At 35.8% G+C, this 24,943-nt stretch overlaps 2 protein-coding genes across 3 annotated transcripts in view; both read left to right on the top strand.

Moving 5' to 3' along the window:
• The window catches only part of LOC123309590, a 40,641-nt gene extending 35,240 nt beyond the window's left edge, over positions 1-5,401 (top strand). Inside the window, exons 4-6 of the mRNA XM_044892779.1 lie at positions 2,223-3,806; positions 4,799-4,923; positions 4,996-5,401. Coding sequence (XP_044748714.1) covers positions 2,223-3,806; positions 4,799-4,923; positions 4,996-5,049 — 1,763 coding nt within the window. The 3' untranslated portion in view covers positions 5,050-5,401. The remainder of the gene's footprint in view (positions 1-2,222; positions 3,807-4,798; positions 4,924-4,995) is intronic.
• Positions 5,402-6,937: 1,536 nt separating this feature from the next.
• LOC123309587 lies at positions 6,938-24,712 on the top strand. Of its 2 annotated transcripts, XM_044892774.1 has the most exons (8): positions 6,939-7,178; positions 7,604-7,878; positions 14,204-14,497; positions 16,788-17,033; positions 19,323-19,765; positions 21,071-21,383; positions 21,992-22,219; positions 24,356-24,712. In XM_044892774.1, the coding sequence occupies exons 1-8, from the start codon at positions 7,094-7,096 to the stop codon at positions 24,482-24,484; spliced, it is 2,013 nt and encodes a 670-aa protein (XP_044748709.1). In that variant the 5' UTR covers positions 6,939-7,093; the 3' UTR covers positions 24,485-24,712. The 2 variants fall into 2 exon arrangements, with proteins under 2 accessions (XP_044748710.1, XP_044748709.1); XM_044892775.1 differs by lacking the exon at positions 16,788-17,033 and having other exon boundaries at positions 6,938-7,178.
• The last annotated feature ends 231 nt before the right edge of the window (positions 24,713-24,943 follow it).

Raw genomic sequence — 24,943 nt, 5'->3', positions numbered from 1 at the left:
TACAAATCCAAATATATAAAATAAAGAACATATATCTTGTTATAAATCTTCATTCCGCTTCAGGAACGGCATGGTCCAGCTGAAGAAGAAAAAATCAGAGCTGTAGTGATAGTAATAAATTGAGTGTCATGAAAAATCTAACAACAGTAGAAGGTGATTTTTTTCCAGCACAGTATCTAAAATAATAATTTGAAGTTCTCTCGATGATTCAAATCAATTCCAAGTTTGATTTTGAAGGTTGTGAATGTTACTTATCACCTAAATTCATATGAGGTATGTTGAAAGTTGAACGTTACAAAGGTGACAAAATGGGGAGGATAAGAGGGCCAAGAAGTGATCATGATGTAGTCATTATTTCAATAGGTTATATAACTACTCACCTTTTACTGCACGTTAATTGATCAATCAACGTCAAGTAACACTTAACTAAAACGAAATTTAATAATAGAATAGCTCGGTTAAAAAAATCATTCTAAAAATTCATTCATAAAGATTTTGTTTGTTCATTCTCTCAACACAACGCAGTCACAGAACTAAACACGTCACACCACGTTTTGCATAGCGGGATTTAGGTTATGAGTTAACCTCGAGACCACGTGCTGATAAATAGAACATTTCAGACAGTTACTGAAAGTTTTTCTTAGAGAAGTCGCTGGGTAGAGTTCATCGAAATTTATTCACAACACATCATTTCATGTTCTAAAAATATCACAGATTCAATATTTCAAAGATATCAACAGAGAGAAGTCGCATAATAGTAGCTATGTTCACTTCATCGGAACATCTCAATATGATGTTACATGCAACCACTAGGGATCTAAAGTTGAGGAATTCGCAAACTTAACAATATGCGGACGTTAATGTCCACAATGTAAAATCTTAAGTACATCCATGAAACTTCTCAAAGAAGCGCTTCAATGCGATATTTTTGGGTACTCCCTGCGACTTACTGTTACATTTCTGGTTGACTGGGTGATATTTCTACTAATCAATTCGGCCTCACGAGCATTCTGAAAGCTAAAGGACAGAGTGTTTCGAAATCACGACCTCAATCTGAAGACCAAGACAGCTGTATACAAAGCAGTGGTCCTCCCAACGCTTCTTGACGGAAGCGAAAACTGAACGCTCTAGAGGCGACATATTAAACAGCTTGAACAAACGCAACAACGTCATCTAAGACAAATAATGCACATCGGATGGTTCCACAAAGTTTCGTATGAAGAAGTCTTGCAACGCGCGAGTTGTAGAACAATTGAGACTCAAGTAACCAGGGCCCGACTCAGATGGAGCGGTCACATTCTGTGGATGCAAGACACAAAACTACCCAAAGTAGCACTGTATGGCTAATTCACAGAGGGAGCTCGGAATCCAGGAGGCCTGTATAAGTGGTTTAAGGATACACTGCACCAATACCTAAAATCAGTTAATGTCCATCGTAACTGGGAACAATAAGCGTTAGACAGATCACAGTGGAGGTCTTTGGTCCACAGTTGTAATGGATACTCGAGAAGAATACAGCGGCGGCCAGATCTGGTTGGTGACTATCCATGCCTGAGGTGTGGAAGGATCTGTAGGTCACGGTTGAGTCTCTTCAGTCACAGGAGGGCTCATAGTCGCAAGTAGCTCTAAGAAATTATAAGTTTGATCATAACGATTGTTTTGTTTTTGGGTCTTTTTGTAGATTTATTCTCGGCAACGGAATGCAGCAATGAATGAATTAATTAATAACAAGCTAACGTCCAGTGTCATAAAAAAAATTTGCCCTTTAAGGTTAAAGCTTCCTTTGATGTCATTTTTAGTAGCGTTGAAGGAAGATTCCAAATATAAGGGACTTTAATTTGATTACGATGTGCATATACGTGGAAGAGAAAGAGCTATATCCTTAGAAAAAGATCGGCTTACACGGTTAACCGCACAACGTAGTCCATTCTCCTCAGCATCTCGAATTTATAACTCATTTTGACAAGCAACCGGTAGGATTGTTTTCGATCAAACAATCCGGAAAAGGTTAATACACCGGTACATACTGACAGAAAATAATTTTTTTATTCTCTTTACATATTATTACATGTACGCAAATTATTCACTTCAATTATTGGGCAGTGTATCAATATATTTCTAAATACATATGAGTTCAATTTTTCCCAGGAGTAAGCCAAGCATTCTTTCAACAGGTATTGTATGGAGGCTAACTTATTCACAAAGAAACGATATTTTTTCAGGTCTTGGCAGCTCCGAAAAGGTGGAATCCATCCAAATACTCCAAAGTGTTCCAATTGCAGATTACGTTTCCTCTATAGAACATCCCATAAATGTGATTCAATCGCCCATTGTGGACCTCAGCATTAGAAATGAACCAGAAACGACAAAACTAATCAATATAAGCGACCAGAACAAACAGTCTATAAATATACCTGATCGTGCCTATTCAAAACCCAACACTATCCAATCTGGCATATTCGTTAACCCTAATGTGAACCCAGAGAAATTGAATGAAAATCCTATCGTTGTAGATGATGCACAGATTGCAGCATCGTCACATAACGAAACTTACGAAAAAATTGACCAATCCTCCAAAAGAGATAACAATGGAGATATCACAATACATTCCTTCGATTCATCAACTATCCCCATAACTGGTAGGGAAGACATTGATGATATCAATTCAGTGGAACGAGAAATAGTAAATAACCTACGTAATGGCTTCGATAAGAAGAACGCGTCGAAAGAGTTGAAATTTACAGAGCCACCGATGGATTACAGTCAGTGGACACCAACATGGGGTGGAATTTCTATGGAAATGACTCCTCCGTCAGTTCAGTCAGCTTGGACAACATCGTTCGATTCCACTGAAGCGCCAATGAAGAAGACCAAGCATATTCAGATTATAATTCCGTATTATAATTTTAACACCACATCGAAGAACTTGATCAAAAATGGAATGTATAATAAGAATATATTATCTGGTCAAGCTAATTCGAAAAAAGAGGTTTACACAACACTGGTCCCTGTCTACACTCCACCCCCATCAACTGAACAGAGTTTATGGTCACATTTTCTGACGAATATCGATGGTTTACCCACTTCAAGTGTCCCAGCCTCAGGTTTCCAGAAGCCTAGTTCCACTAGAGCGTATAATATTCAAGATATTATAGGAGAAAATGCGCAGACAAAAATACAGGACCTTCCGTTCGACATCCTGACATTCCAGAAAAACATAGACGAATGGACACATCAAGCTTTTGCCAAAACCACGGAAAAATTATCTTCTGGTAAAGGTGTCGTACAAAAACTCAACCCTTCGAAAAGAATTCCTGACCAATACCTCACCACTGTGCCATATGACTATACAACAATTCAACCCCTCAGTAACTTCTTGTCCGATCAAGAACCGGCTGGGTCGGTCAGGAAAGAAAATTTCCAAGATGATGTTGGAAATAGTCTGTCCTTAGATGATGTTACGACACCCATTGAAGAAGGTACAACAGTTGCTTCTACAACGGAGATTAATACGGAAAGAGATATGAAAACAACTGTTTCGAATACTAAAGAGAAGAAATCCCTGTGGGATGAAACCAAAGTTACATTATCGTCTGACACTAAAGAGAAGGTTTACATCGTGACACCTGCTACTACAGTGGCTTGGAGTTCGCCTCCCAAAGTTTTGGAACATTCAACAACAACAGAAAATACTTTGTTGTTCGATCATCCCAAATTTTCAATCAGAATTGAGGAGGATAATTCTGACACTAGTAAAAATGCAAATAGTACAACGAAGGTTATTTTTAGCGAATGGCCTCATAAAAGTAAGTGAACTACTAACATCAAGCATAAGCAACTTTGCTATATCTACCCTGCGTTCGTAAATTCTCACACCCTATCTCCATTCAAAATTTCAATTGCCGATATCTATGTCTTCTCAGTTTTTTACTACCAGTCATTGTTGAGTGAGAATATTTTCATTTCAAGGTCACTGTAACGTCAAGGGAATGGTTATGGTGGTCAGATTTACTCTGCTAGAATATATACAACTGCATATTCGTTGTGAGCTTCAGTCTATTTGTACTGTTATACCTTGTGTCAAAATCGCATTAGATTCATATTGTTTCGATTATTTGCCAATTACTCAATATTTCCATTTCCTCAGCAGCTTCAATGATCAATGTAGAAAGAGGGATCCATTTCAGAAAAAGTTCAATAATCAAATTGAAATTTCCATTGCTTTCTCGATGTTGGTAACCTGTGGATGTGTTAAATGATTTGGCACCTCATAAGTATCCAATGATGTGAAAAAATATGAAAGGCTTCAAGTTGAGTCAAATTGGGAAACACTCTGAAACTGATATGATTTTGGCACCAACAATGGGACTACTCAGAAACTCATAATAAACTTGCAGTTTTAGAGTCGTTAGACGCTGCAGTAGATTAGACTTATTTTGAGTATCATATTATCATTTGAATGTCCGGAATTGAATCTGCAGTGAAAATAAAATTGGTCTAACTTGAATAAAGGGGTAGATAAAAAGTAAACTATTAAAAATCGCATATTCGCAATTCCATAGTAACAATTTAAAATTAGTAAGGTTTGAAGAAGTTACGGGCGTACTATATAATAGTATGTATTGTAAGAATAATCACCATTATTCTCAAACCGCTTCAACTCTTTATTAACCAAACCATTCCGAGTAAGAGTCTAATCAGTGATAGTTTTTCATTGAAATATCCAAAACAAATAATGCGTATTTATGGTATACCAATACCATATAATACAATATAATATGAATTTTTCATATTTCAGTAAACAATCTCCAAACAACAACTGATAAGCCCACATCTAGGCATCCACTGTTTGGTTTGATGGATAAATCAGCATACAACCCCCCTCAAAATAGAGTAATTGCAAATGTGAATGGCCATTCTAGGGTAGGTATAATTTTTTTAAATTGATTATCAATTAATCCAATCCATTCTCATCTTGTTTTATCGAAATTCCAGATTCTCCAAGACTTGGCATCATTTGTTGAAGAACAGTCAAAAAATAACCAGTGAATCAAAAGCACATCAAATATTGAAGGAACAAAGTGTACAGTGACTTTTCCACGAACAATGTGAATTTTGAGTGTTTTTTGCAGTGTCATCTGGAACATTTTCATTATTTATTTATTTTTATACATTATGGCATGATTTTATTATCTTGATTACTCCATAATTCATGTAATATTCTTTATGCCATAACTATGCATTTCAAGTTGGCATTAATCTTATTTATTTTGCGAAATCTACTCCATATTTTCCTGATTCTTTGACAATTTCGCCTAGTCAACACTTCTGCGAAGTTAGTCAGACATAATGTAAATCAAAATGTCTATATTTTTGTAACAGAATTATATTTCCTAAAATAAACTTCGTCGTTTACTATATTAATCCTTTTCTCCGCCCTGCAATTGTATTAGGATCTGCCATATTTCACTCTTTTTTCATGTTCTCAGCACAAATATCCAATTTAAACGCCGTTTTCCATTCATTCATTTCAGTTATGGCAGAGAAGAGAGTATTCAAAAAATTGGTCAAATTTGGGAGGTAGGTAAGTATATGTAGGTAGAGCTGTTACATGTTTACCTAGACTCAACGAGGGTAGAATCGAGGGTAAAATTACATCGGTTCGAATGAAGAGATGATGTTATAAATTGCAGAAAACTATATTCAAACATCACTCTTAATATTAAGATACACAGTTAGTGTATATAAAAACAAGGGCTAACCTAGACACGGAAATACACAACCGTATCGATTCGGCATCACGAGCATTCTGGAAGCTAAAGGTCAGAGTGTTTCAAAATCATGACCTCAATCTGAAGACCAAGACAGCTGTTTACAAAGCAGTCGTCCTCCCAACGCTTCTTTACGGAAGCGAAACCTGGACGCCCTACAGGTGACTTATTAAACAGCTTGTACAAACGCAACAACGTCATCTGAGACAGATAATGCACATCAGATGGTTCCACAAAGTTTCGAATGCAGAAGTCTTGCAACGCGCGAGTTGTATAACAATTGAGACTCAAGTAACGAGGACCCGACTTAGATGGAGCAGCCACATTCTGAGGATGCAAGACACAAGACTCCCCAAAATAGCTCTGTATGGCGAATTGACAGAAGGAGCCCGAAAACCAGGAGGCCAGTATAAGCGGTTTAAGGATACACTACATCAATCCCTAAAATCAGTTAATGCCAATAACTGGGAACAACTAGCGTTAGACAGATCACAGTGAAGGTTTATGGGGCAAAGTTATAATGGAGACTCGAGAAGGATACAGCGGCGGCCAGATCTGGTTGGTGACTATCCATGCCCGGAGTGTGGAAGGATCAGTAGGTCACGGTTGGATCTCTCTACTTCAGTCACAGGGGGGCAAAGTCGCAATTAGCCCTAAGAAATTATAAGTCTGTTCTTTATTTATATCTTTTTGTAGATTTATTCTCGGTAACGGAATAGAGCAATGACATGAATAAATGAATGACACAGTTATTTCTTACAACTCGAACTCAATTATTGATATAGATCACTTTGCAATTTACAAGGATACCTACACAGTTTCAGATAAATATTTGATTCTAACTCAAAAACGTATTGGGGTTGATATATTACCTATACTGACTGAAGAATATTTTGGGAGGTGCTTGCAATTTTTTTCAACTTGCTTTCGATATTCAAAAAAAATTTTTTCTCAAATACCCAAAGAGCAACTCTTCTAGTAATAAATCTAGAAATATTATCGATCTTGTTGCAACCGTTCGGTCTTGACGAATTTTTAACTGACCTCTATGCAACTTTTTGTTGCTGACGAACCCCATAATTTTGGATTTTTTCGAAAGTCAACTTTCGACCTGAATATCCCTCACAAAAATCATCTTCAAATTGTCGTTTGTATCATTATGGCATCTGTCATGGCATGTCAAAGCAATTAATTATTTACAAGTCAGTTTCTTGTATTTTCTACCTCGAGTAATATTATTCTTTTCAGGATATAATTCATTGATTTGAATTTATTACATCTTTTTTGAATAGTGGACATACCTTATTGGTAATTCATTCGTTATGAATGACAAATTTAATGATGGTATCATCAGGAGACTGCCAGCTGAAATTGGAAGACGCTTGATGGATATCAATTTAGAAAAAGGTGAGAAAAACGAACTAAACTTACGTACTCCACTTTGTTATGACATGAGGGGTTCAGAGGTGAAGTGAACCAAGTCTATCCAGCCTAATTTTGAGATAAATGGCTTAGAAGTTGTTTATTACCCATTAATTCAAAAGGGACTTCTTTAGATTTTAAAAGGTTAGAATGTAAGCATATGCTCACATAAGAATAATAATAAATAAAGAAGTCACTTTTGAATTAATGGGTGATAAACAACTTCTAAGCCATTCATCTCAATATTAGACTGAATGGACTTGGTTTACTTCAGCTCTGAACCCCTCACATATCGGTTACGTTCAGTGGAAACAGGAAACATCTCGACTATATCAACTACAGGAATTTTTAATCGATAGAATAAACTTGTGATTATTCTTTGAAATGCCAATAATTCCCATTTTTTAAAGCTATGGTATACTTAGACGAAGGTGTCGAAGCACTTCCAGAAGAACGATACTGTTTACTCGGTAGAGCTACCGCTAGAACACGAGCTTTAGATATTTTCGGTGCAGCAGAAGATATTGAAGTCCTCCTAAAGCTTTATCCCTGTGATTTAACTGCTCATGCGCTGAATAATGACATTGAGTATTTGAACTTGAACTTCGAAAAGGCGCTCATCTTGAACGGTAAATACCTCAAACAGAGAAAGTTTCCCCCGCACTTCTTCCTGGGATACATGAAGGTAAATTGAAGCAAATTATGTAATCTTCGGCACATTTTTTTGTGCTGAAACGGGAACCAATTTCATGTAATAAAATTGATGTACAATTGAGGGGTTCAGAGCTGAAGTGAACCAAGCCCATTCAGCCTAGTTTTGAGTTGAATGGCTTAGAAGTTGTTTATCACCAATTAATTCAAAAGTGACTTCCTTGTTTGTTATTATTCTTATGTAAGCATATGCTTACATTCTAACCTTTCAAAATCTAAAGGAGTCACTTTTGAATTAATTGGTGATAAACAAATTATAATAATTTTGGATGGCGAAAATGAAGCCCTCTGTCTCGGGAAACAACCTTCCGGAAGTCAACCAGTAGTTCGACGCAGATATGTCGATGTAATCATGTTTGACTTCGTTCTGGTGCCTTCTATGCAAAGGTTTGCCAATCTGCATACTGCATTTTGCTTTCTGCAAAGTGTTCGACGGTTTCCAGATGGTCCTGTTGTAGATTTAACGGAGTAGAACTATCAGCAACACAAACTACTCGATGGAGTTCTAATGAAGCAGCTTTGTTCAGAAAATATTTCTGAAGTCCTTCAATTTACAGTTGAACAAATCAACAATTCCTCTATCCCCAAGGTGTAGCAGCTCTGCCCGTTCTATTGAGCTTTTGGGATGATGAGTAGCTCAGTGCTGAGCAAGCGTAGGTATTAATCGCTTCGATCAGATTCTTGCTTTCAAGACCAATTCTCATTATCCTTCTCAATCTTAGGGTGAACTCCTTCGTTAATTCTTCCTTCATCTAGCTCTGATTGATTTTTTTTGCTTGTCTTAAGTCTAGATACTTGTACGTGTCTCTTTCCTTTAATGCTTCAATTTCTGCACCTTCCTTGAGTTTGAACGTACCATCTTCTATTTTCCCTCTCGTTATGTTTAGCAGTCGACATTTTTCTAGTCCAAACTTCATTTTGATGTCTTCCGAGAATCCTTCCACCATTTTCAGCATCAGTTGCATTTGTTTTTTGGTAGATGCGAAGAGTTTCAAATCGTCCATGTAAAGGAGATGATTCAGTTTCATCGTAATTCTACTGCCGCTCTTGATGGAAATCCGTAGTCCGTAGAATTCAATCTATGAGACAAGGGATTCAGGGCCATGCAGAACCACAGAGGACTCAGCGAGTCTCCTTGTAAAATTCCGCGTCTTATTGAAATAGGTCCTGTTGTAATGGAGCAATCTGCTGCTTTCATTTGAAGACTAGTACGCCAGGTTGACATGGCGTTTTTCAGGAACTTAACAATATTGGGATCCACCTTGTAAATCTTCAAGATCGTCAAGAGCCATTCGTGAGGTATAGAATCGAATGCTTTTTTGTAGTCTATGTACGCAGCATAAAGATTCCTTCGCTTGAGCTTGAATGTACCATTTTCTATTTTTTCTCTCGTTATGTTCAGTCGACATTTTGACAGTGCAATCTTTATTTTGATATCATGCGATAATCCTTCTATAATTTTTCAGCATCTGTTAAGCCCGTTTGTAACAGCCGAGAATTCTCTACCAAATTTTGGTAGGAAAACGGCAGAGATTATTTTGTATGCAACTGAACAGTGAATTCTACCCAAAGTGCGTATGTAACAGTAAAGAATTCACGGCGCATGATTTCTCTAGTAAATTCTCAGCTGTTGCAAATGGGCTTTACATTTGTTTTTAAGTAGATGCGAAGAGTTTCAATTCCTCCATATAAAGGAAATGATTCAGTTTCATCATAGTTTTATGTTATTGATGATTTTTGCTTAGACGCGTTCATTAGGTCGATTAATTGCTAGCTGGTTATAGATGTTGAAAAATATTTTACTTTTTTCCATCTGGAAGTGGAAGAAAACCATGGATTTCATTCCGTAATTACACTAGTCATCTCGAGTACAAATTTATTTAACAACCTCACACATTAGGCTTGTAGAGTGGTTCACAACGGTTGTGAAATGTACAGAGCAAGCGCAAATTGATTTTCGCTACCCTAAAATGGAATTGCGCTTGCTCTGTACAGAGAGGCCCGGCGCAAATATAAGTCGTATTCGGGTTCGGCTTTTGGACGGTCCGAGAATTGTTCTAGGACTGCGCAAAACTGTTGCGCCCTAGTATAAAATCCTCCTCGCAGTTCTAGAACCATCCTCGGACCGTCCAAAAGCCGAACCCGAATACAGCTATAGAAACGCAGGTTGGTGAGGTGACGCAGGGTGACGCAGCTGTTTCCTGTGATGCACGTAAGATGTCTAAAAACATGGTGTATGCACTCGTCAAATTTTTAATGGAATGACATTAGACTAAATCGAAAATAAGAGATTCGTTTCGTGGCGGCGCCACCATGTTCTATCCTTGTTCTATAGAAGAAAATCTAATGATGCTCTCTCGCTTTATTTTTTTCTGCGTTGATATCGATCATAGATTACAGTCATCTCTGTGTTCCTGATCTATCAAAGAATCCAAAAAAAATGAACCGGACTATTTTCTCAGCTGTTAACAAATTTTTGATTTACACTTGACTTTTCGTTGTAAAAACGAATCTCCAGATATTTCAATACTATCGAAGGATTCGAAGGAGTACGTACTATTTTTCTTCAAGATGATTTCTTTTTGACGAATTGTATTTGTGAGGAAAATAATTCAATATGATTTCAATAAAACACAGTTGATTGGCGAAATATTCAATATATTCAGTTGACAGAAACGCAATTTTCACTATACTTGTGAAGAATATTTGAAGAACAGATTACCGTATTTCTGTTTCTTAATACATGCTCACAATTCACATTACGTATTTTCATAATAATAAGAATAATAACAGTTCCTTTGATTAAATATTGCTGAAGTTGTCATAAAACTGTTAGTTCTAAGTTCTATCTGTCTCGAATGTTCATCTAATTTGGATCTTCCTCAATTTCCAACAACAAAGAGTGATAGTCCAACAACACCGAATTCTTAGCTGTAGTTCTTGATTGTCCATACAGAAAACTGAACGACATGTTTAATATGAATGTTGTACGACTTTTCTCGAAAGTAATACATTTTCACACACCAATAATGGCTTATAAATACAGCACATTCGCAAGTCGTAGGAATGCATTCACATTATTTTCAAATATGAATTGACAACTGTCAATTCCTAAAGAGCGCTACCTACAGTGGGAAAAACGAAACTTATCTCTTATTTTCGAAGCGGGAAAAACAAAATCTAATCAGTGCATACACCATGTTTTTAGACATCTTAGATGCACGTACTATCTGACAAGTCACTGTCAGGCTTTATTTGCGCAGTCTTGGTCCTTTCTATGTTTTACAAAAACTCACGCTGCACTGAGAAAAATCTTGAGGTTACAATGTGAAATTACCCACATATTAGCTGGACAGGTTACAGTTACACAGTTGGATTATTTTTTTCACAACTAATATCTGGATGTTTCTACAAGGGTGTTGCGAAATTTCATGAAAAATGTAAAACTATCATGTATATTTACAGTGAATATGGAATTTACAGAAAATATGTGTTAATTCTCTGTGATATCACAAGGGTTGTAATATTCACCTGAAAAATTACAACTGCAATGCAATATTACAATAAATTTGCGAATTTCAACATGAAACGGTAATTTCACAACATTATTGTGATCTAATTTTTTTTTTTCATTACAATTATTTTGTGAATTATCACATGAAAATGTGATTTCACAACGTTATTTCACAACGTTATTGTGATTTGAGAATTTTTCTTGTGAATTTGCGAAGAAGAAAATGTTGTGTTGTAGAATTACAATGCAGAACCCTTTTAATTTTAAAATTCCTTCACAAATGTGCTTATACAATGTGTTATTAAGGCGGTTGTGAAATTACCACGAAAAAATATAATTTTACAACATGATATCGCGGCACAATTTCCTTCAAGGATAGAACACTTTTTATTTACATGTCTACAGCAAGAGGAAAATCTTACGCGAAATTGTTGAAATTTATTATGGTCAAAATATTTCTCTCGAATATGAAAACAGAATAAAAAAAATAGATCAATCGGTTTCCATTAGAGCATTCCAAAGATGCCGCTTGAAATTTAATAAACAACTGATGATCTTGATCTTACGAAGGCCAAAATTGTGCTGTTCTTTTTCCGATCCAAGAAGAGTCTCATCTGAAGCTGACTTTTCAGAAGCTCATCTAGTGGCAGCTCCAGGAGCTTTCCGGTGTAGATCGGTGAAGGAAAGACGAATTTTTTTGTTGTTATAACTATTCTCTGCATGTCTAGGAGTGTGTGTACAGGATTTTTTTTAATGCTTCCTTCCCTCCTCATTTTGGACTGCTGCCTTATATTGATCTGTGTCCACACACCCCAATGCCTGTACCTCTTTCTAATTTTGATCCATCAGTACAACATAGAGTCCATACAGATGACTTTTTGTCTAATTTATTCATCGCATTGAGACAGTCCACAATGACGTTTTTTGTAGAAATTTTTTTCTCGACTTGTTCTTTATATGAATACATTTCTGAAGATATAAATAAAATATATTTCATTTTATTCTTTGTATAATTCATTAAGGAGATTATAGGTTCCTGCATTCCTCCTCAACCATAATCGAAAAACAAATTCCGTCACTTGGTCAGAAAATATTTCGAGTAGGTACCTACTGCTGAAAAAACTCGTAAGTCTGGGTATTTTTGTAAAATATCTATTTTAAAAATGTGTTAAACACATTCATAGCTTGAACGTAATATTACAATATGATTGCAAATATCAAGTCATTTTCCACCTATGCGGTACGTGACGTCGCTCGGCTGGATCCGAATTCACAGCTTCAATGGAATTTTATAATGCAATTGTAAAATCACAACTTTTATCTGCTTCTAGATTCATTCTGTGGCCAATCAAAACCTTTCCTGCAACTGGCACCTGCTCGTTGCCCAATCCCATATCCTATCGTAGATACTCACTAACTTTCTAACTTACCCCATAACCCAATTCATTCTGGAATGATCCACTGTGTCTTCAAGAACTCTGAAGTGCGAAGAGTTATACATGGTTCAGTTTTTTGTTTCCTATGATTTAGTTCTTTCAAGTTCCAAGTAATTCTGCCTTCCAAGTTCCTTCAAGGTTTCAAGTGTGTGACAAAAGAAATATATACTGGTAAGTAGATAGTTCACATTTTTTGAAAGCGATGTTTATTTTTTCGATTTGTGGTTTTCCTTTGGCAGATATTAATGAAAAAAATTGAACACCGCATGCATACAACTTATTATTCAATTATTCTGTATCGAAATATTGCCTATTGGATTCCTACTTATTCCATTTTTTTTTCAGGAATAAACCACCGATACGAATTCTTTATGGAAAAACGATATGTGTTTACGTTTACAACCTATGTATTCAGGGAGGCCCTCAATTTAATCTATGGAGATGTTCCGAAGGATGCATTTCAACATTCATCCGGATTATGGAAGTAAGTCAAGCAAGACAAAAGCAAGTTTTATAGAAAACAAATTCATAAATTTATCTATTCCAGAAGATTGTGTTTTTTTTGTTAGCAGAAGACTAGGTATACTTTGTTTTTGAATTTTAATTTTATACTCTTATAATATGAACCGCTAAATAAGCGCATACTTATATCAATATTTTCAGAAGCTGATATTTCACAATGAGTATTCACAGGTTTAGTTTCTAGAAAAATCATTAGAAAAAATTTCATGTGAAATCACAACCAACTTGTGATTTATATTTTCTGTGATTTTACAAGGTTTTCGTTTCAGAATATTCCTTGTGAAATTCCAGTGATTATCGTTGGTCACAAATAACCCAAGATTTTCACTGTAATTTCACTATTTCGTTCTCTCAGTGTGCGTCACCTCACTAACCTGCGTTTCTATTTGCGCAGGGCCTTAACAACCGTTGCAACCCACTCTACGAACAAACCTATAATGTCAATTACGATAGAACGTTTGGGCCTGATCTGTCTTCAAAACATTATGAAGAAGCAACTAGAGAATGGTAAAGTGCAAATAAAATAAATTTGGTCCTTCAAAGGGATAATCCACTTAATCTACCACAAGCTCGAACAACTGGAAGAAATTGAGAAATAATGGTCCATAGTCAACTTTTTAAATATGAATTTGTCGTTATAAATATGATATTCATTTAAACGGTTTATATCCATTGAGGAAATGAAAAAACTCATTGGCTTCCAAAAATTTTCTGACAAATTAAGAACCACATATTATTATCTGTTGAATTTTGATAGGCTTCATATTGTCATGATAAATCATTAATATTGTGAAATTTCCTAACTCAATATCCATTCAACTCCGTAGTGCATGGACGCCATCATGAATTCATTGACGAGAGAACGAGCTGGCCACCCTCTGCGAGATCACTACAAAATAATTCGTAAGAAGGCATGGACGGAGGAATTGAATCGTCCATTGCAAATTCGAAGAGATAATAAAAAATCGCGAGTAACGGATAGCAAAGAATCAAGCAGAATGCAAGTGAATACTGTAGAATCGAGGGAGATCGCAGATATTTCATCTGAAACCGTTGGGGATGGGTCATTGCGAGGATTTATGAAAATTGATCCTAGGAGAGATGCATCCCTCGCAGACTCGGTGAGAATAATCAATTTTGGAAGATTGTCTGATTGTCTGAGAATAAATTCAAATTTAAATTAAATTTTTCTCACGTTACCGACCTCCTATTGATATGTGGTTTCCAAGGATATTACATAGAAAATGTAGTTAATTTGGCGAAGCAAATCATATCACATTCGGAAACGATAAGAAACAGTTTTTTTCCTAAAAAGTAGGGAAATGGTACTTGGCCGCACGGAACTGCAATTGAGTGAGGGAAAGACACTTTACTCAAGAGTTAGGGACCATATTTGTTCTACAATCGCTTGAAATATATGAATAAATAAATTTTTCGAAACAAATTTGATTTGAAATTCATATAAAGGGTGAATTTTTGACTCGTACAAAAATTTTCACAGTAGATGAGTGAGGTCAACAGAAACACTCCTTCATCATTTCTTCCGAATCGTCTCAGTTTAAAAGATACAGGCTGTTAAAAAACCATAAAAATGTTATTTTCAGTTGTATCTGCTTTTATCGAATGAAATAAATTTCGGAATATAATTTTTCATTTATTTGATGAATCTTTTGCGGAAACAAGATATCATCCACGTCTTCCAGTCTCATTATGAGCATTACGTTCCATAAAAATACCTAAAATTCAAAGAATCCAACTCTTGAAATTTAGTAAGACGCTATCTAATGAATATTTAAGCGTATTGTGTAAAATTAAATCATTGTAACGTTGTTTCATCGGAGAAAACTTATCTCGAGCGCCAGCTACTCTTTTCACTAGGAAGAAGTGCAAACCTACCAGAGTAGCTGCTAGTCGGAGACAGAGTTCGCTGTTATCTAGGGTGGTAGCGATAACGAAGTAGTCAAAATCAAATTATGTACCAGTTTATTCACACCTTCGGAAACAGATTATATAAACAACGTAAATATGTGTAGGTATGAAATATGAGCGAATCGATCAGCAAACATACATTCGGGAAATTCGATCCGATCACGAGCACTTTATAAAGTTTATACCGGGTACAGTGAAAAATCAAAGGTTGTTCAATAAAATGCGCTAACCAGAACTGACGAAATGGATACTAAGGATGACCTCGCGAAGTGAAATGACTTGCTATACGGTATCAGGATTTAATTAATTATATTTCTCCACAAATATGAGAAACACAACCAGGGCGGATCTACTCGAGACTTTTATTCACTACCCCAAAGGCTTACGCTCCATGACTGATAGCGAAAAAAGGGTCTATTTTGAGCGCAACTACGGGATTTCACTGACGACAAGCGGTACCTCGTATTCTCTACCCCAAGGGCTTACGCACCATGACTGATAGCGAAGGGAAAAGTCAGACTCGCGAAACAGGGTAAAGTACGGCAAAAGATAACAGAAAGCGATACAGTACAGTAGTGTCAAAGAAGAAACCGGTGTAGGTCTAATAAAGAAACTGAACGCTATAGACTGCGACCTACCTCCTTTATTCAAGGCACTAGAGGAATACAAATAATAAAAATTAATTTCCAAGAGCACTAACCCTCGTAATACAAAATTTATTCTAATTTCGTTGAACGGCTCGTCGTGCACACAATCAAAGACAAATCGCAGAGAAAATAGAGTAAAAGAGGCAAAAGAGGCCGTCGCGGTGGAAAATCTGCTTCCATAGGCAAATCCCCCCCCCACGTTGAAAATCTGAAAATTCCAGAATGCGACAAGAGTGAAAAAGGTCATCAGCTCCGGTTTATCGCATATCAACATCAGAAAAACGTCGAAATCTTCAACGGCATGCAAGTGCATGCAGACCGTATTATGTAAAGGTAGTCGAAAAAAGTCGTGAGTTCCCTTCAACCGATTCTGAAAAGTCACGTGGTATAATTCCTACTTAAGTTGAGAAACAGCCAGTATATTTCATTCATTTTTGGTGAAAGTATATTACCTGCACATCCCTATCAACTGGTGTAGCCAAGAAAACTGGAGTCCACACATTCTTCGATCTTTTCGAATGTCTCACACTGTTTTTATACCTTATCATCATATTGAATTTACTTATAAGATTTGTTAAATCTTCTAGAAAATTCATGAAACTCATATTTGGTTAACTAAAATTAAGAACGACCATCTTGTGACGGGCATGACTTCTAGAAATCAAATGGATCACTCAGTATTTCTCATACTGTTTCAAAAATCTCTTGCTCCGAATTGGATATCATCGAAATCTGGAACAATGTGAATCTTGGTGCTGATTTTTTGTGCCATTTATTTTACAATATTTCGTACTTTGGTGTACAACCTGTAATGACATTCTCCAATTCGTTTCAGTTAGGGAACAAAAACCCATCCTCACTGATTCCTAAATTGATAGGATTTCCATATGAACCACTGCAGAAAAGAACTACGAATCTGGCGAATTATATGTCTGAAAAATATCTGGGACAACTTTTTGAGGATAAACGCTTCCTGGAGAAAATTCCAAACAGAAAAGGATTTATTGCTCCTAATATAAAAGCCGAAGATAAACTCAAGAAATTGGTGAAAAATGTCAACGTTTATCTCAACAAAGCACAGGTGAAAACTCTATAACTCTATAGTGAAAATGAAAAAACTTTCTCTAAGTTGAACTTAATTCAGACTAAAATGAATTATCGTTTTTTGCAGTTATTTTATTTTAGTGTTTCGCCTTCACTAGTTTACTGTTTATTTAATTGTCTATCATGTAACAATGACGAAAATGAGTCAATGTTGCATGATACAAGCATCTTGGAGCACTAGGTATATTTTTCAATTTGTTTATTAAATATTCAGAAATAAAAAAATAATAGGAGAAATTGATGGGAAATAAAGAAAAACAGAAAAGGGAAAAAATAAATTGGCATTTTTCTGACTAATTAAATTTTTACAGAATTATTGAATTAACACTCAATATGAACTATTTTCACCTTATGTCTGTCACTAGAATGTTGAACAATATTATTTTATTTTGTGAGTTTATAATCATTGTCTAAACTCTTATTTACGAAAGAATAATTTTCAGACAGATATGTAAAATGTAAAATTGTTACCCTAGTAAGCTGACTCAATGAAGCAAAGTTCACAAAAATTTTCTATTTTCGTTCAGGTAAAAAATTAATTGTGAATCAAATGACCATGCAATTTTGAATAATTGATTTCCACTCGATCATGGAGGTAAGCGGTGCACATGACAAGATATTACATATACTGCAATTTTGAAGTTTTGGTACTAAGTAAATATTATTTCTTTGTATCTGTCCTCATTAAATTCTCCCATTACTTGCTATTTGAACTTCTAGTCCAGTAATCACAAAGATATAAGAAGGTGTCACTGTATTCAGTTTTTAACGCCCTTTTCTGAGGTATCTCGAGCGGCAGCTATTCTTTGAACGGAAAATAGCAAACCTACTCTGGTAGCTTCAAGTCGAAGACAAGGTTGTTATCTGGATGTTAGTGATAACCAGTGAAAGTCAAAACCAGAGTTCCCACATTATTTATTCGTTGACTCGTAGTGAGAAATACAACCTGCATAATTATTATAGTTTCGGTCGAGTGAAAATCGTAATACAATAGAATAAGAGTCTACTTTACAGCACTAAGGGTTTTTCCTCGGAATCAATTACAAATTCACAAAAATGGTGGATTTGCGGAGTGAAACGGACGGAAAGAAAGATAAAGGGGATCCGATCTCAAACGTATCACGGATGTTACGGGATCTTTAGCCAGCCAGAACCAACGAACTCTGAACGTTCAAGGTAATTGGTACTCAGTTTCACACTACGGGACTGTAGGAAACTTACTCACAGCACAGAGAAAGGAAAAGGGTACACGATGGGTGACTACGCTGGTTTCCGTCTCTGACGTGTTTGCACGCCAGCCACAGACTTCTCCCAACGCAGAGAAAGGAAACAAGGTAAAGGGTGCACAACAGGTTACCACGTTGGTTTCTGCTTCTGACGTGTTTGCACGCCAGCCAGAAACTTCCCCCAATGCAATGAAAGAAAACAGGGGAAAGGATGCACAACGGGTTACCATGTTGGTTTCCGCTTCTGACGTGTTTGCACGCCGGCCAGAAACTTCCCCAACGCAGAGAAAGAAAACAGGGTAAAGGGTGCACAACGGGTTGAAACTGAGGTTCCCAAGTAAAATACAGAAGGCTATCTTACCTCTGGACTCGGTAACGGAGTGATGAGCCGTTGGATCTGGCTTCTGACGGCTAGTCGTCACTCGGCACACTTCGTACGTAAAGTTTAGAGCGTCCAATCGATCACGTAGAGAATGTAAAAGAAAAGAGAAAAATAAAACTTTATATCAACGGCAGATATAAAATTTTTCAGCACTAAGACACGAAGTATCCGAATCGGGCGAGTTATGTGAATTAACGAACTATGCGAATTAATTGAATTCGGCGAATTATGCGAATTCAGGTGACCTGCGGGGGAATATCTGATTTTATATCGGCCGGTGGGGTGCGGAAACTGAATGTGCCTCAGATGTCAAAAATCGGTAGAATTCGCGTCGATGAAGATATGTTTATCGGTACCGACAGAAAAAACTCGGTTATCTCTCGATTCAGGAGGTTTTTCACGGTTCGACATCGTTTTTCAGAACTGAAAACGGAAAAAAAAACGGTGCGGAATGTTCCGATGTCGGAATCCTGAATTGAAAACCGCAATTCCTCTCAAGAATTAAAATTTCAATAAAAATTATTCACAAATAAAAGAGAACAAAAGAAATTTTCTAAAACGGGGTGCATTTTTTCGTACAAAAAATGACTCTTCGATACAAGTTAGCAAAAGTAGAAGTGTCGTGAATTTTGTTATTAATTTTAGAATTTTTTTGAAGGGTCTGATGAGGAGCACGAGACCATTTTACCACATAAAATATCAAGAAAGGAAATCGATTTCGGAGACAAAAACTGGTAATGAGAATCTGTATCAAAGACAGAATGAAGAAGCTGAAAAATATTTTGAGAAAATACTTGATCGTCTGAATACCTGCTTCGATGCCAATGATCTAAAGGGGATGATAGTGCTGATTTCTAATATGACAGATTATTATCACAGAAGGTTTCCTAAATACGTAATCAGGAGCCAGTATAGCCATATTGCAGAAGCAATGAATTTCTTAAGAGATGGTTACTTCCATATTGGACTTTTCTCCGAAAATATGACTCTCGGAGAAAAAATAACGAGAGCCCAAGTGAGGCTAGGTATGGTTATGGAAACGAGTCCTTCCAATGATTCATTCTTTAATAATCTTCGACAGTATAACTCGATAAATTGGGCGTGAGTATCTTCACTGATATCAAGGTGTTTTCTATCTTATCGCGATAGGGCCCTCGATTAAGTCAGGAACGTTCTCCATTTAGTGGCCCTGACGATGGCAAATTGGCTAGCTCAATTCAGATCGTAACACTTGTCGATATTCATATCAGCGGGTGGTATGCATCTTAATTGATTCTTTTAATTGTATCATTGCCTTCCTCTTTAAGAGTGATCCTTTTTCAGAACTTGAAAATGTCCATATTTACCTATTGCCGTTATAAAAATCATGTAAAATTATGTATAGCTCACTCGACAAACATGTCATACTGATGAAACTTAGTCTTCTTGGAAGGACAATTCGGAAATGACATATTATATTAATATATTATATTATTCTTAATATTGCGGAAACTGGAATATGCAAAAAAACATAGGGTGTATATTCAACAAATAAACAAATGCATATTCCGAATATGAGAACGAGAAGAGAAAGTTATTTTGTCCCAGAAAATTTATAAGGTCTTTGTGACAACAAGTTTCGAAATTATCAAAATAGTCTGGAAACTAGTTGTCGAAAACACCTAATGAAGATTGTGCGACAATGGAACAAAAGGACTTTTTCTTTTCGATCATAATGGGCCACCCACATTTATTAGTCCTCCAATTTGGTCACGATTATATTACTGAAGATCAACATATTATACAGGGTGATTCATAACTATTGGGACATAGGCTAAGGGCAGATTGTTTAGACCAAAATATGGCGATGGGACTAAATACACCTCACTAAAATATTGCTTTGGAAAAAGATAGAGGGCGTTAAAGTTGAATTATTTTTTTTCACTTTTTGCTAATAATTTCATTGTATATTTTTTCATCCGTTTTTAAGAAAAACACAATTTAACAGTTCAGAACATCGGATGGGGATTTGAAGTAACGATTTATTTATTTATTTCGACGATTAAAGCATAATTAAAAACAATGTAACATAAAAAGAATAAACTTAAATTAAATATTCTACATGGCCTCCCCCGACTTCTATGCCTTTTCTAATTCTTTTAATAAAAGACTTTCGAACTTCGAAGAAAATATTATTCTGTCCTCTTGTAAGAAATTCAACTTTAACGCCCTCTCTCTTTTTCCACAGCAATATTTTATTGAGGTATATTTGGTCCTATCGCCATATTTTGGTCCAAACATCTACCCTCAGCCTATGTCTGAATAGTTATGAATCACCCTGTATTAATATTAACTTAGAGAAGATCATCGAAAACTAATAAAATATAATGATTATTAATTAACAATAATTACTGATTTCACCAACAGACCCAATATTAAATTGGTAGAGGAGCAACTGAAAAAATCCATGTTTCCTGAAGAAATTATCTACTTCAACTTTCAATTGGCCAAGCTATATCTAGATAACGGAAAGCTGGAATTAGTGAAGCGTCACGCAAAGAAAAGTTTGTTTGTCGCAAGAGAGCTCAAAGATAAGAAATGGGTAGTGAATATCAATTTTCTTCTTATTCAGGCCTACATAAAGCAGAACAACAAAATGGATTCTATAAAACTACTGGAGAGAAATTTATTATTGGCAAAGATTATGAGTTACGAGAAATTGATTTATTTTCTTAATTTCGTAAGTATGATAATTTGATTCATTGTGCTTCATCTTATCTCGGCGGTAAGTTATTTCATTCATTGATTAGGTGAGTAAATGGTTTATGGCGAGATCGAATGTTTGACAGACACATGTTCTGAGGCTGATAATTTCAGACGAGCTTCAAAGTGTGCGTTTTCTCCGAAAAAAAAGGCAAAAAAACCAAAACTATGAATTTGGAAACTTCAGAAAACATACAACATAAAAACTTTCTATAAATGGTGAAGAAAAACCATTTTTGCTCACCTATTTGATTTAAAATTTGATGAAAACCGAATCTTGCGATATTGTCATCATTTTTGAACACTAACACTCATAAATGGAGTGCGTAGAACTTTCTGAAGTTGTTGTATAGTATTCCAGAAGTTTTCATGATTGAAATTATAACTATAAATATAAACGATATGAACAATTGTCTAACTATGTATGTACAGTTGAATGAGGATCTACCTAAGATTTTGTTCAACCTCATAGTCGAATCTACCTATACACCGACGAATCTAGCAAAGGGGTAGATCTAGCTTAAAGGCAGACCTAGCTTACTAATCCTACTCTACAGCAATTCGTTCACTCGAATCATTTTCTAGGCTATTCAGCTAGTAAATGAAACCGATTTCTATGTTCTATCAAGTCCGATTTACTTAATGAGGAAAAGAAAAAAGCAAATTTTGAAATTGTTGCATGACGACGAAAGAACTAAAAGAAGAGTGGAGATGATGTTCAAAAAAATGAGCTATTCTCCGGTAGAGAGAACACTACCGATTATACCAGGGGTAAAATTGACATTACCTGTAACGAAGAGGAAACAAGAAGAGGTAAGTTATTCTTTCGTTAATGCATTCATTTCATCTTTCACAGATAGAATTGTTAATCGCCATGTTTTCCGATTCAACTTCGGATGAGTACTAGCACAGCATCACTAGGCTCCAGTGACCTTGAACATACTTATCAGACGTGGAGGCCAACAATCTCGAGAGGAAAATAAATTAATACGTTCAATTGCCCTTAAAGATCGTATATATCGTGCATCGAAAATTACCCTGAAAAAAATTTTCTAAAGAAGAAAAAAATCAAAAGAAAATGACCTCAAGTTTATGTGATATGGTCGATCAGAAATTGACGACTGCGGATTCTGTGGGGAGGAAGAAGAAACTACAATTCACTTTGGAGGAGAATCTTGTGTAGGAGCGTGGATGTTACCCCTTTGAAGCCAAGTCCGATACTGGAGTTCAGTAGACAAGCCACACATCGAAGAAACATAAACATAGAAACGTGAAACAAGAAACGTGAAACAAGAATCGTGGAATACATTTTCATAAAATATATAATATATGAAAAATATAGTTTTGAACGGGAATCCGCATATTAAAGGAATAAGTTTCAAATGACGTCATAAAGGAAGAAAATATTTTCTGCTCCAGAGGCCGCCTATCAAAGAAACATAAAACATGGAAACTGAATCGACGAACATAAAACGCATTTCATAAAATTAAAACATTTGGTTTCAAATGAGAATCCGCACATCGGAGAAATTTATTTTAAATGACGTAAACGGAGGAACAAATCGTGCTGAAACATAAAACATGATATAGAGCATTTCATGTTTCAAGAAAGAAGATATAGCAAAGGAGGTTCCAAACCGAATAGAACGGTGATGACGTAGAAGGTGGCTTGCTGGCAGAATTCTGTCCGTTAACAGTGGCGTAGCATAGACAATGGGGAAGGTTAAAAAGAAGATTATTCAAAAAAACTCTATCTTTTGTGCAAAAATTTTGTCTATCGAATAAGTCTCAGGAGTTGCTCCAAATCATTTCACGAGTTACTCAGATCACTGGATGGGACAAAAATAAATTAAATTTCTATTAGTCTACTTCAAGAAACGAAAGAATAAAAATAGGTACTGACAACAACGAGAACCAATAAATATAATGAAAAAAGAAAGATCATCCGACGAAGGGGACAGTGACTTACTTTTCCTGAAAATCTACTACCCGATTTGAGAAAGCTTAGTGAGACTCAAAAGAGACGGTTCGAGCAAAGAATTTTTGTTCTTCATGATGACATTTCATCAAACACCGAAAGGAATCCGAATGAAGTTTTTTTTTTCTTTACATATTTAACCGAATATTTGTCAAGTGGAGCTGGATCGGACATGTAGCAAGGAGTAAAAATAATAAGTGGACCAAGAAAATGATTGAATGGAGGCTCGAGCAAGAAGCATATCTCAGTAGAGGTCCACCCACTCTTTGGTCTAATCATATCAAAAGAATTGTGACTATATGGATGCTTCGGAATAACTTAAAAGATGGCATATATTGAGTAGGACCTATGTCCAGCAGTGGCTGTGTGATGATTTGTTGTGTCGTCTGTAGCTTGGTGGTTAAAGCCTCAGCTTAGTATATTGCAACCGTAAGGTACTGAGGTTGATTCCGGGCTAGAGAAGAAATTTTCTAGTCGATACGTGTATGGGCCACCATTCACTGTTGGGTTCAAATTAACAGTGCTGTGCCTAAGGTGGCATAAGGACACAGTAACAAAGCGTACACAGAACACAACTGGTTCTCCGAACTCGTACAAGCCACAAAGCTTCTGAGGGGTACTTCGGTACCTACGGGAGAATCAGAATAATATGAAAAAATAAAAAAAAATAGAGAAAATTAACAATCGCTCCCCAACTCCTAAAACCAGTCTGAAACTCGTATCCTTCTCAATATATGAGGTCCAACTTTAGTATCTAATATGAATGCTGTCATGGACATTCTATAAAATGATTGGAATTTTTCTGGGTGATGACTTAGTTTTTTAGCACAATGAGATGGATGCAACCAGCATCGTTCGTTTATTTCTCCTTGTAATTAATAATATGGTTACTATTGCCATCACTCGAACTCTTATCTCTTTCAATCGTTAAAGGAAACTAATAAAACTAATAACTTAAAATTATGTTTCAGAGGAATCAAACTTTAACTCGACGTTATATAACAAGTAAAGCATCTAAAATGTCCAAAGTATCGTACAAGAGGCGAGGAGTAGAATGTTATGATTTAGTGAAAGACTATATCGATTTGGAAGAATCTTAAAACTTTGAGTAACTTCCGGTGAAAACCGATACGTCGTAGTTCCAGCTATGTCAATACTCTACTGATGGATGAACGTGAATTCAGAATATGGAATATTTTTAAGTCCACAATACCTAATTAATTTTTTAGTTTTATTCGAATTGTTAAGTTTCTATCATCAAATATGTAATAATGTATTTCTACTACGTTTATATATATATTAAGTAATATAATTTATTTTTCTACTGATTATCTTCATTGCCATTGCTAGTCTTAGGTATATTTTATGTCCACGATTTTATTCCAAACTGGTGCGTGAAAGTTTTCGGGAGAGGAAACTATGAATATTCTGTCAAAATTCAAGTTGGCAGTACCAAAGTGTGACGAAAATTAGGTTTATTAGGTTCAATTCAATTGAAAATTGTTGTGATAGTTGGAGTAACTCGAGACAAGTCAGTAAATAGTTTCAAGAACAAGTAT

Source organism: Coccinella septempunctata, chromosome 3, assembly GCF_907165205.1.
Source record: "Coccinella septempunctata chromosome 3, icCocSept1.1, whole genome shotgun sequence".
In the NCBI taxonomy this organism is placed as follows: domain Eukaryota; kingdom Metazoa; phylum Arthropoda; class Insecta; order Coleoptera; family Coccinellidae; genus Coccinella; species Coccinella septempunctata.
The sequence above is the reverse complement of the archived record's forward strand: the minus strand, read 5'-3'. Positions and strand labels throughout refer to the sequence as shown.